At 69.1% G+C, this 11,162-nt stretch overlaps 1 protein-coding gene across 1 annotated transcript; it reads right to left on the bottom strand.

The window, feature by feature from the left end:
* Window positions 1-5,767: 5,767 nt before the first annotated feature.
* On the bottom strand, window positions 5,768-8,664 carry TCF15 (transcription factor 15). Its single transcript, XM_074920240.1, has 2 exons — window positions 8,055-8,664; window positions 5,768-6,210 (listed from the first exon to the last, which is right to left on the bottom strand). Exons 1-2 carry the CDS (start codon window positions 8,529-8,531, stop codon window positions 6,136-6,138), a joined length of 552 nt encoding a protein of 183 aa, XP_074776341.1. The 5' UTR covers window positions 8,532-8,664; the 3' UTR covers window positions 5,768-6,135.
* Between the last annotated feature and the right edge of the window lie 2,498 nt (window positions 8,665-11,162).

Here is an 11,162-nt window from a genome sequence, read left to right as displayed (position 1 = left end):
TGGCGGGGTGGTGGAAGGGGCTTCCCCCCCACTCTGCGGAGCCAGCAGGGCCTGCGGCAGCGCTGGGCCCGAAGCTGGGCAGAGCCTTGACCTCTTCCAGGGCCTGGTGACCTTCCCTCGCTGCTTTTCACATTTGTAGCCCCCATTTCCAGTCGTGCAGCCCGGGAGATGAGCTTTTCCCCCCAAAGTAGATCATCCACCAACCCCTCTCTCCCAGGCTGAACTGGGGAAGACCCCAGGGAGGAGAAAACACGTGAGGGCACAGCCTGATCCCTCCGCTGCTTCCTCTGGACCCACGCCGACCCCTGGGCAGGGCAGGATTGTGCCCGGCTTCATGGCACCCTCCAAGCAGGGCTGGCTGGGGCCACACAGCCATGGGCTAGTTGCTGCCCTGCTGCATCAGCCTGGCTTTGGCCAAGTGCTGCAGCTCACCCGGAGCTGTGAACCAGGCCGCAGGGGAGAGGGGTTTGTGCTGAGCCGTTTTTTCCCCCACCATGCTCCCTGGAGTCCCCTGTGCCCTTTAGCACCTGGGTGTGTGGCACAAGCAGAGAGGAGCCAGCCTGCCCCGCCCCCCAGCCCCCCAAGGCTCCCTCCAGCCACAGCCTCATGGAAAGCCAAGCACGGCCAGGCTTCACTCCACTTCCCTCCTGGTGTGGGAGTCTCCCCCATGGGAGGCCGCTGGCCTGAATCTCACAGCCCCCTCACCCCGGGTCACTCCCATTAGGTAAAGGAGCAGCTCGTCTTGGCGGGGGTATCTCCCTCTCGCGCTTTCCTTGTATTGTACGGGCCTGGGTCATCGAGGAAATCTTACGGGTCCTTCTGCTGCCGAGTGGTCACGGGGGAAGCCCGGCCCCCTTCCCCCCATTGTCAGCGGCCGGGCAGTATCCTCGCTCCGAGCCCCGGCCCCTAAAAATAGCTCTTTGTCAGGCGATTGTTCCGACACCTTCGTGGCGGCATTGACGTGGGCCGGAGCGGGAGAGCGGTGGGGTAGGTGGAGGGGAAGGGCTGGAGGTGCCCCCTGGGACCGCTCCGAGTATTTGCTGCTGATAACGGCCCCTGTTTTGGGGAAATGGGCTCCTGGCGCACGGCTGCGTGCCGAAGGCCTTCCCGTGCCGCTGCCCGCCGCTGCCTGTTGGTCACCTTTCCCCTACCTGTCCCAGCCCTCTGGACCCACACCCTGAGGTCCTCAAATGGGGGGAGGCCTCTGCCCAGGGCACATGGGGGGATGGAACCCTTCCAAACCCCCAGTTCAGACCCTGCACCCCTGAAATGGCACCCAGTGTGCTCCCTGCTGGCTCTCTCTGGTGGGGCCAGTGGGGTTGCCGGTGGGTGGGATGGCAGCGTGGACCCCCACTGTGTTTTGGGGGGACCTAAGCCCAGCGCTGCAAAGCTGTGCTGTGGCAGGACAGGGCCCAGCGCCACCCCCCCCCCAAGACATCCCTTCCCCAGTGCTGATCCCAAATGGTTCCTGGAAACTGCAGTGCCCAGGGCCCCCCCACACCCGCTCAGAGGGGCCCCAGCACAGCCCCACGCAGGGGATACACCCGGGGGAGACCCCCCCTCACTTGTCACCCCCTGCCACCCCGACTGCTGTCAGCTGGAGGTGACCGTCCCCCCGGGGCCTGCTCCTGCTCAGCCACCCCAGCTGCAGAAACAGGATTTGATTTCCCATGAGCGTGAGCAGGTCTGGATTAAAATAAACTCCTGGCCCAGATCCCTTTTCTGGTGTCGCAGGAGATGCCGCGTTTGCCGCCAGCGCTGCCCACAGCCCCGCTGAGCGCCCCAGCCTCGACCCTCCCGGCTGCACGTCCCCGCGGCGGGGACATGCCTGTCCCCTTGCCTACCCTGGGGACATCTCCCTCTCCCAGCCGTGCCCGGCCACGCTGGCTCTCAGGGACACTGGCCCCCCTCAGCAGCCATCCCCAGGCCGGGCTGAGCCCCCCGGGGCCACTGGCCATGGGGCAGGGCGCAGGGCCAGCCCTGCTCTGATTACCCCCAGCGCTTTTTCCTTTTTCTGCCTTAATTTACTGAGTGCTAAATCCAAATATTACAACTTCCCCTCCATGCTGCTGGTTACGCAGGCGGCCCCCGGCCGGGCATTGTCTTATTGTTTGCAGAGGGAAGCTCCAGCGGGAGATTAACCTGGTGTTCACCCCGCGCTGCGCTTCACACCCTGTCCCTGCCAGCGGGGCCTGTGTCCCTGGGGACCGCGGCCGGCACGGGGTCCTGGTGGGTCCGCTTCACAGGAGGCCACCCTGAGATGGTGGCAGTGGGGGTGCTGGGGGGGCTGGCAGCCCTGCACTGGTCCCCTCTGCGCCGCTGGGACATGGGGGACCTCAGGACACTTGGGTTGAGTGTCCCTCAAGGATGGTGTGTGGCTGCAGGGCCAGTGCCGGCCCTGGTGGGGTGGTGAGGAGCTGGCAGGTGTCCTGGGGGATTCAGGTGGATCCTTTGTCCCCTTCCTTCCCCAGAGACCCAGCAGGGTGCTGGTGGGGTCACTGCGGTCTGTGTCTGCCGGCACAGGGAGGCAGGGACTGCCCAGCATCCCCCAGTGTGGGGGCCATCTCACTGACCCCTGCTCTGTCCATCCCATCCCACCCCATCCCACTCCATCCCATCCCATCCCATCCCACCCCATCCCAGTGTGCCCATCACACGGTTCATGGTGTGTCCCTCCCATCGCCACCCCTGGCTGCCCATCCCTCCCTGGGCCTTCCCCCCACCCTGCCCTGTCCCTTTGGCCCACGTCCCCCGGCCCCACCTGCTGCCATCTAGACCTTGGGGGTCACTTCACAGCCCTTTGCTCCCAGGTCCGACAGGGCCGGGGGTGACCTGTGACGCTCGGTCAGTCACTGCTGTCGCTGCAGCAGGGAGGATTCCCGGGGCAGCGAGGGGCTGAGCTTTGCTCTGGTGCTGGTACAGGACACGGTGGGGTCTTTGTCCCAAGCTTCTACCCCGGGAGGCGCCCGGGGAGGGCCAGGCAGCACCCGGGGGTGTTGCCAAAGGACAAGGCATGGGGAGGGCTGGGTCCCGGGGCTGAAACCTGCCTCCGTGTCCCACATCCCCGGCTGGCTCTGCTTGCTCGACTGGCTCAGGCTCAAGCTCAGGCTTAGGCCCAGGCCCAGGCTCAGGCTCAGGCTCAGACACAGCTTGACCCCGCTGCCTCGTGCCGGGGGCCGTGGGTCGGGGGAGCGGTGCTGGAGGCTCTGCCAGACCCTTCACCGTGGCGGCTCCATCCTCCCACTGCCCCGTGCCTGGCCGGACCCTCCCGGGTCCCCGCGAGGCCACGAGTCCCTTTCCACCGGCCCTGGTGCAGAGCAGTGCTGGGGGCTGGGGGGTCCCAGCGCCCCCGTCACCAGGGAGCGATCCCTGCCCGGGGACCCTGCCCACAGCTCCGGCAGCTCCTGCCCGCCCGGCCCCGGCCCAGCAGCTCCCGGCACCGCCGGGCTCCGGCCGCGGGTGCAGCCCTGCTGCATTCCAGCCTCGCTGGCCCAGCAAGGTTAAACTGCGGAGAGGCTGAAATATTTGGGAGGGGAATGGAGAAGGGAAAGGGGAAAAAAAAAATCTATAAAAAGAAAGTTTAAAAACACAAGTTAAAGAAAAAAATACCAGGCGCGGAGTGCAGCTGCGGTTCTGGTTCCAGTTCCCAGGTGATGTCAGGCCTGGAGCCTCTCCAGCCCCGGCCCCTCGGAGACGGTCTTTGTGGGTTCAGCACTGAGTGTTTTTCCTTCCTGAGACTCGGGGACACCTTCCTGTCTCAGAGAAAGCGGCCAAGAGCCTTTCCAAGGGTGTCCGTGCGCAGGAAGGGGAGAGGATGGGAGGGGAGCGCGAGAGAGGCGGCGTGGCCGGGCTCGGCGCGGGGCCGGGGAGCCGGCGGCAACCACGGGCCATTGGCTGCGGTGGCCACGGCGCTCGCCCCGCGTGGGGCAAGGGGCCGCTCAGCTCCCACCAGCCCGGCAGCCTCCGGTGCCTCTGAGTCACCGTTTTCCTCTCATGGTGCTGGGAGGGGCTGGAATGTACTGGGACCCGCGGGATTGGCACCGGCACATGCTGGGACCCGTGGGCTTGGCACTGGGACGTGCTGGGACCTATGGTCCCAGTGCTGGGACATGCTGGGCTCTGCAGCCGCAGGACTGGGACGTGCTGGAATCCATAACCCCAGCACTGGGGCATACTGGGTGCACAGCCCCAGCACTGGGACTTACTGGGTGTGTAGCTCCCGTGCTAGGATGTACTGGGAGCCATGGCTGTTACGTTGGAGCTTGCTGGGGCCCTAGTCCCTGGCACTGGGACATGCTGGAACCCATGGCCCCAGCACCGCGACATGCTGGATTCCACAGCCCCATCACTGGGACATACTGGAATCCATGGCCTTTACTTTGGGGCTTGATGGGGCCCTACTCCCTGGCACTGGGACATACTGGGGGCACAACTCCTGCACTGGGACTTACTGGGACTCATGGCCTTTATACTGGAGCTTGCTGGGGCTCTAGTCGCTGGCACTGGGACATGCTGGGACACGTGTGCTCAGCCCTGGGACACACTGGCCCTCACGACCCGGCGGCTGGAACACACTGGGACCCAGACGCTCAGTGCTGGGACCTGATGGGCCCCCAGCACTGGGCCCACCAGCCCTCGCTGCCCCCTCGGGGGGCTCCAGAGCCGCCGTTTCAAGGGCTCGGTCCCTTTTCATGTGCAGATCGGGCTGTTTGCAGAGCAGAGCCCCCCCCCTCCCCGCCACCCCTGCCCCCCGATAAACCCGGGGGCAGGGATTCTGTGTCCTGGGCTGTTTGGAGAATCTCACGGCTGTTTATTGGGGTCTGGGACACATTAGCCACGCTGAGAACAAACCTCTCCCACCCACCCCGGTCCCTGCCTGGGACCAGCTCTCACAGCTGCGCCGCGCTGTCAGCTCCATAAATCAAACCCGGGGGGAGGGAGCCCGGGGCAGGCTCGCCGCGGCCGAGCGGGGGGCTGAAAGGTGCCGGGGGGCTCCCGCCTTCACCCCGTCCCTGAGAGAAGCTCCTGTGGGACCCCCAGGGTGGTCCCCCTGCTCCTTGTTGGCTCCAGCATCCCGGGGAGACAGGGCAGGGCAGGCCCTGCAGCACTCAGGGGGGGTCACCCCAGGAACCCCTGGTCGCCCCCATCTGCAGCTGCCTCTGCTCGGTGCGACACGCCGGCCCCTGGGAGCCACCGGCCCCGGCAGGGCCCCGTTCCCAGGCCCAGCGCTCCCCGACAGCCAGCCCACCCGGCCCCCCCACCCCAGCAGGGTCCTGGGTGGGAGGGGAGGACCCAGGCTGGGAACCCCCCGTGTCCCCGCCTGACCCTGCGCAAGTGCTGCTGCCTGCAGCCCCGTGCGCGGCCCTGGGTGGCCGTTGTGGTGGCGGTCGCGGTGCTGGCGGCAGTCGCGGTGGCAGTTGTGGCAGCCGTGACGTACCAGGCGGAGGGGACGGCACAAAAGCAGCGACACCAACCCCGACCTACCGCCCGGGCGCTCGCGGCTGCGGCGTGGGGCTGGCAGTGCCGTCCCCATCCCGCGGCACGGCACGGTGCAGGCCGCGGCGCCAAAGCTGTCGGCAGGGCCTGGGGACGTGGGGACAACGTGTGCCCGGGGCTCTCACCCACGTGGATCCCACTGGGGCCCACGAGTGCACCCATGGGGAGAGCCGGAAGGGTCGCACTGGCTCCGGCAGCGGGCGCAGGGCCGGGGCTGTTTGGGGGACACCATGTGCCCCCCACGCCGGGGCTGCAGGCAGGCACCGGCCCGTCAGAAAAATAAGGTTTATTTTCCAAGCGGCTGCACGTGCACAACCAGCGCCCGCGGGGCTGCGACACCGTCCCCCCCCGGAGCGCCTCGACGCCGGCCGCACACGGGCCCTTTCCAGTCCAGCCCCAGGGCGCGGGGACCCCCCTCCCCGGCCCTGCCCCGCGCGGGCAGCCTCGGCCGCGGGAGCATCCTCCCGCCCCGCCGCCGGCTCCGGGGCCGGTGTCGGTGCGGTCCCAACCCGCAGCCTCGGGCTCGGCCGCCGCCGCCGCGGGCAGCTCCCTCCCTCCCCGCTCGGGTCTCTGGGGCTGGCGTGCGCGGGCTCCGGCCGGCTCGGCCGCTGTCTCAGGCGGGTGCTGCCGGACCCCGGCTCATCTCCGCGACACTCGCAGGGGCGTCACCCCCCGCACCTTCAGGCAGTTGCCCCCAAGGTCCCTCCGGCCACCCTGCAGAGAGAGAAGGGGAGAGCTGCAGGCGCTGGGGGGGTTTCCAGGCTCGGGGGGGTCCCCGCTCCTGCCCACCATCACCTCGTGCCTCACTCTGAAACGGCCGGTGCCGCAGTCCCGAGGGCTCAGCGCTGCCCGGACGGACAGACGGACAGGGCTGTGCCTGGCGAGCAGCTGGGTGGCTGCTGGGGGGGGGGGGGCCACCTGCAGCCCCGTCACCCCACAGGGACACGGCCCCCATGGCTGCTCAGTGCCACCATGCTCAGACCCCGGGCAGGGCTGGTGTCACCCCAGGACAGACCCACGGCGCCAGGACAGACCCACGGCCTCCATGGGGATGAGGAGGCTCAGCCCCATCTCCCAGCACAACTTCAATCCAGTACTGCCCAGTATAAACCAGCACAGCCCAGCATGGCTCAGGTCTAGCCCAGAACAGCTCAGTATAACCCAGCATGGCTCAGCAGAGCCCAGCTCCCACCCAGCTCAGTCCCAGCACAGCCCAGTTCCAGCCCATTTCCAGCCCAGCCCAACCCATTTCCAGCCTAGCACAGCCCAGCATGGCCCAGTACAGCCCATTTCCAGCCCAGCCCAGCCCAGTACAGCCCATTTCCAGCCCAGTACAGCCCAGCCCAGCCCATTTCCAGCCCAGCCCAGCCCAGTACAGGCCATTTCCAGCCCAGCCCATTTCCAGCTCAGCCCAGCCCAGTATGGCCCAGTACATCCCACCTCCAGCCCATCTCCTGCTGTTCCTCGCAGAGTCCTAGGTGCCGCAGGAGCTCCCAGCCCCTCCGCGGGGTCCCCAGGGGGGTCCAGTGCCATGTCAGCCCCCCAGCTCCTGCCTCGGGGAGCAGCCCAGGGACATGGCTGAGGCCTGGCTGGAGGGTCCCAGCCAGGGGACAAAGACTGGGGCTGGGGGTCTCCCGGGGGGGGCCGGGGAGGCTGCAGAGTCCGGCCAGAGATGGGGTGGGGGACAGGGGGAGCAGGAGGAGTGATAAAAACTGGAGCAGCAGAAACCGAAAGAGCCCCGAGGGCTGGAGTGTCCCCTGTGGCCACACCGCTCGGGGTCACCCATGGGACAGCTTGGGGGTCCCGTGGGGATGGTGGGGGTCTGGCAGCCCCTGCCCATGGCCCTGCCTGGGGGTGCCCGCCAGCCCCTCAGCCTGCACCCTGCATGGCCCATCCCTGGGGCACAGGTACCCAGGACCCCAGCGTGGGCAGCAGGGTGGGATCATCACGGGAAAGGTGCCCCCCCCCGAGTTGCAGGAGGCCAGGGGGGGTCAGCCGGGCAGGCAGGGCAGGGCAGGGGTGCTCAGCTTGGCCCCCCAACCTAGGTGGGAGCTGTGCCGGCACCGCCAGCAGACCCTGAGTGAGGCCACGGGAGGGGGAGCCCTGCCTGGCCCCCCCATATGGGGCGTCTGCTCTGCCCTGCATCACGTCACGGTGCTGCCTGGGGCAGCGCTGCCGCAGCGCCTGGCGGGGCTGGTGGGGTCGGGGACAAGCCTGGGGACAGGGACGGGGTCAGGTTGTGAGCTCTGGAACGGCCAAGTGCCCCCAGCACTGGGGTGACTGTTTAACCCCCCCGAGACCTCCCGGCCCGGACGGACGTGGGGGAGCAGCCCGGCCCTCTGACGCGAGCGGGAGCTGTGGGCGTGCGGCTACGAGCAGGATTTGGCCGGGAGCAGCCAAAACCTCCGGCGGGGGCTGGAACCAAGCGCTTGTGGTTCTCGCCAAGACGTGCTGAGCCTCCTGCCCCGCTCAGCCGGGGCAGGGACCGCTGTCCCCCATCCCGTGGGGACATACCGAGCCTCCCGCCCCGCTCGGCCCCGTCCCAGCGCCCCGCTCACCCCTTTCCGCTGGTTGCTGAGGCAGAAGGTGCAGATGCTGCGGGGCTGCTTGCTGTCCAGGTCGCCCTTGGCGCCGTAGATGGCACTGAAGCAGGGCTGCCCGTCCTCGCAGCCCTCGCCCAGCAGCAGCACGTTGGCCAGGTGTGAGATGTAGCTGGAGGCCAGGCGGAGGGTCTCGATCTTGGACAGCTTCCGATCCACCGGCTCGGTGGGGATGAGGGTCCGCAGGGCGGTGAAGGCCGTGTTGACGCTCTGGGTCCGGTCCCGTTCCCGCGCGTTGGCCGCTTGCCTCTGCTTCACCATCACCATGGGCCCCGGTTTCCGCGGCAGCTTGCGGCGAGCCTCGGCGCCCTCGCAGCAGCCGAACGACTGGTCCGACGTGTCGCTCTCGCTCCGGTTTTCCTCGTCCTCCGAGAGGATGCTGAGGTCAGGGTAGAGCACGCGGGCGGCCACGGGGCGCAGCATGGTGAAGGCCATGGCGGGGTCCCCGCCCGCGCCCCCGGCCCTGCTGGGGGGACCCCCCAGGCTGCGGGGAGCCTTCCCCCGCCGGCACGGCTGCGGTGGCCGGCTGCGGACGGACGCCTTCCCGCTGCTGCTCCGCTCCGGCGGCCGAGCGGGGCTGGGATGACTGTCTGCGGGGGAATCGGGATTTATACGGCCGGGGAGGGGCTGGCGCCGGAGCCCACCCCCAGCCGGCCCCCCGAGCCGCCGGCCAGCAGCCAGCGTCCTCGCCCCAGCCCGCGGGAGCCAGCGCTGGCTCCGGCCACGGGCCTGGCCCTGCTCCGGCACGCCGGCCTGGCCACGGGCACCTTGCACCCGGGGCCGGGCTCCAGGCGGTGGTACCGGAGTCCGGCGGTGCTGCACACCGTGCCAGGGTGACCTGGCGTGGCAAGTGCTCCCTGTGCCGCAGCCCTCGGCCTCCAGCGCCTGCGCAGCGATGCCACACGCAGTGGCCGCCCGTGGGCAGTGTGTGCCCAGCCCTTGCCCGCCTTGTCCCCTGCCAGGCCCGGGTTCTGTGCAGGGCGGCGTGGGGCGAACGCAGGGCACGGGCAGGTCCCCGGGAGCGAGTGGCACCGGTGTGGTCCCCGGGGTGTTTGTAGGAGGGGATGGCAGTGGGGGACACGCTGCTCCCGACGCCCCACTGGGACTGGGTCTGTGCCCGGGAGGATGCCCAGGGTGGGCAGGGAGTGGCAAGGGCAGGCAGCCCCTCACCCCTCTGTCCCCAGGGCCTGGCACCCGCCTGCCCACCGCGGGAGGGGGACAGGGGGACATGGGCAGGGGCACGGGCAGCACTGCCAGGCAGCCAGGAGCGTTTCCTCCTGCCGGGGAGGAAGGTGCGCGCCGGCAGTGGAAACACCGAGTCTCTTCCTGCCAGGGGAGAGCTGAGCTGGCAGCAGCAGGAGCCGGTGGCGTCCCGGGGAGGGCTGCGTGTGCCCCCCCAGCCCGTGGTCTGCTCCTGGTCCTCCCTGAGCCCCCGATACCACAGGCGATGGCCACCCCTGCTCCTCCTCACCGGGGAGGTCGCACAGGTCTTGCTCTGCCTTCACCCCCCGAGCCCCAAGCCCAGCACCCCCGAGAGCAGGCAGGGGGGCAGCCCGCCGAGCGGTGCAGGCAGGAGGCTTCCTGCCTGCCTTCCTCCCTGGCCTGCGGCCGGGCAGAGGTTGGCAGCTCGGCGATGCTCCGGGCGCAGCGGGACAAGCGGCAAATGGAGGGCAGGAGCCGGGCCCTGGCAGTGGCCGAGGTGCCAACGTGTGCCAGCTGCGGTCCCCATCCTGCCAGCAGCCCACAACTGGAGGGAGGATACTGGGGGAAACCTCCCATTAATGAGGATAAAAGCGCCAACTCGGGGGCTTGCTGGGGGCTGGGATGGTGGCCATGGGATGCAGCAGACACGTGCCAAACCCCAGAGCACGGTGATCCATGGAGGGGACCTGGGGGCCACAGGACGAGGTGGCATCACGTCCCACTCCGCCACACAGCCATACCCCCGTGGCTGCGGGACTGAAACTCCGGGTGTGGCCTCTGGGTCTGTGGGTCCCCCCCCACACCTGGGGCCTTCCCGGTGCGTGCCAGGGCTCGTCACTGCTGGGACCGTGGCGGGGGTGTCTGGCCCCGGCTCTGCTTCGCTGCCCACCCGTTCCTCTGGCTGTGAGCAAACGGCCCCACTCCCCCCCGCGGGGCGCAGGCAGCCCCTCGCACCGGGACCCCCCCTGCCCTGTTTTCCTTTGCCATTTGTTGCCTGCGCAGAGCCTGTAAATCACGCAGCGGTGGGGAATGGGCCACGCCGGGGGTCCCGCTGGGGCTGGGGGCAGGCAGGGCTGCGCCGGCTGTGTCCCTTGCTGGCTCTGTCCCCTGCCACCCCTCACTGTGCATCAATCCCTTCAAGGGGCCCCCACCTCCTCCTGGCCCTGCAAAAGCCCCGAGGGCGGGGGGGGGGAGACCAGGGGCTGTTTCGACCCCTGCAGAGGTGGCCGGGGCAGAGCTGGGATGGGCAGGCAGGGAGCAGGCAGGTGCCTGCGTGGAGAGGGGAGCCCCTGCTCTCACCCCGGCGTCCCGCTGGGCCTTGGCTGGGGGGCCACAGCAGCCCCCAGCCCTGACAGGCGGCAAGACGGATGGCAAGGGCTGTGTACTCAGCTGTGGCCGCCCCACACATGGCCACCAGCTGACGGGGATGGGCTAGAGGAGGGGGAGAGCCTGGGCTGGGGCGTTTCTGGGGGGCACGCGTGGGGTGTTGGTGGCTTGTGCTGCTGCGGTGGAGGACGGGACGTGTGCGGGGGGGACAGGCAGGGAGAAGGCAGGAGGTGTTGGAGACGGCTGGATGCGGGGCCGGGGGCAGCACACGCGTGTGCACGCGCATACCCGTGTGTGAGTACGCACACACGTGTGTGCTGGTCTGCGTGTGCCGGGTGCCGCCTACACCCCCCAACTTGCCACCACCTCCTTGGGGCAGACCCCTCCCCGGGCTGGCACACGCGTGTGCGTGCATGACGGCTGCCTGGCCCTGCACACGGGAGGACAGACGGACAGAGACTGCCGGGACGCGGCGAGCGCGGCCGGCTCCTGCCTGTCCAGCCGCCAGCTGCCTGCGGATGCTGCTGCCGCCGCGCC

This window comes from Athene noctua, chromosome 16 (genome assembly GCF_965140245.1).
Source record: "Athene noctua chromosome 16, bAthNoc1.hap1.1, whole genome shotgun sequence".
Classification (NCBI taxonomy): Eukaryota; Metazoa; Chordata; class Aves; order Strigiformes; family Strigidae; genus Athene; species Athene noctua.
This window is presented reverse-complemented; position numbering and strand designations above follow the sequence as displayed.

Excerpts from the sequence above, each read along its gene's own strand:
- TCF15 (XM_074920240.1), bottom strand. The coding sequence starts at position 8,531 with ATGGCCTTCACCATGCTGCGCCCCGTGGCCGCCCGCGTGCTCTACCCT. Across the intron at positions 6,211-8,054 it reads TCAGCAACCAGCGGAAAGGG|GGTGGCCGGAGGGACCTTGG; the intron begins GTGAGCGGGGCG and ends CTCTCTCTGCAG.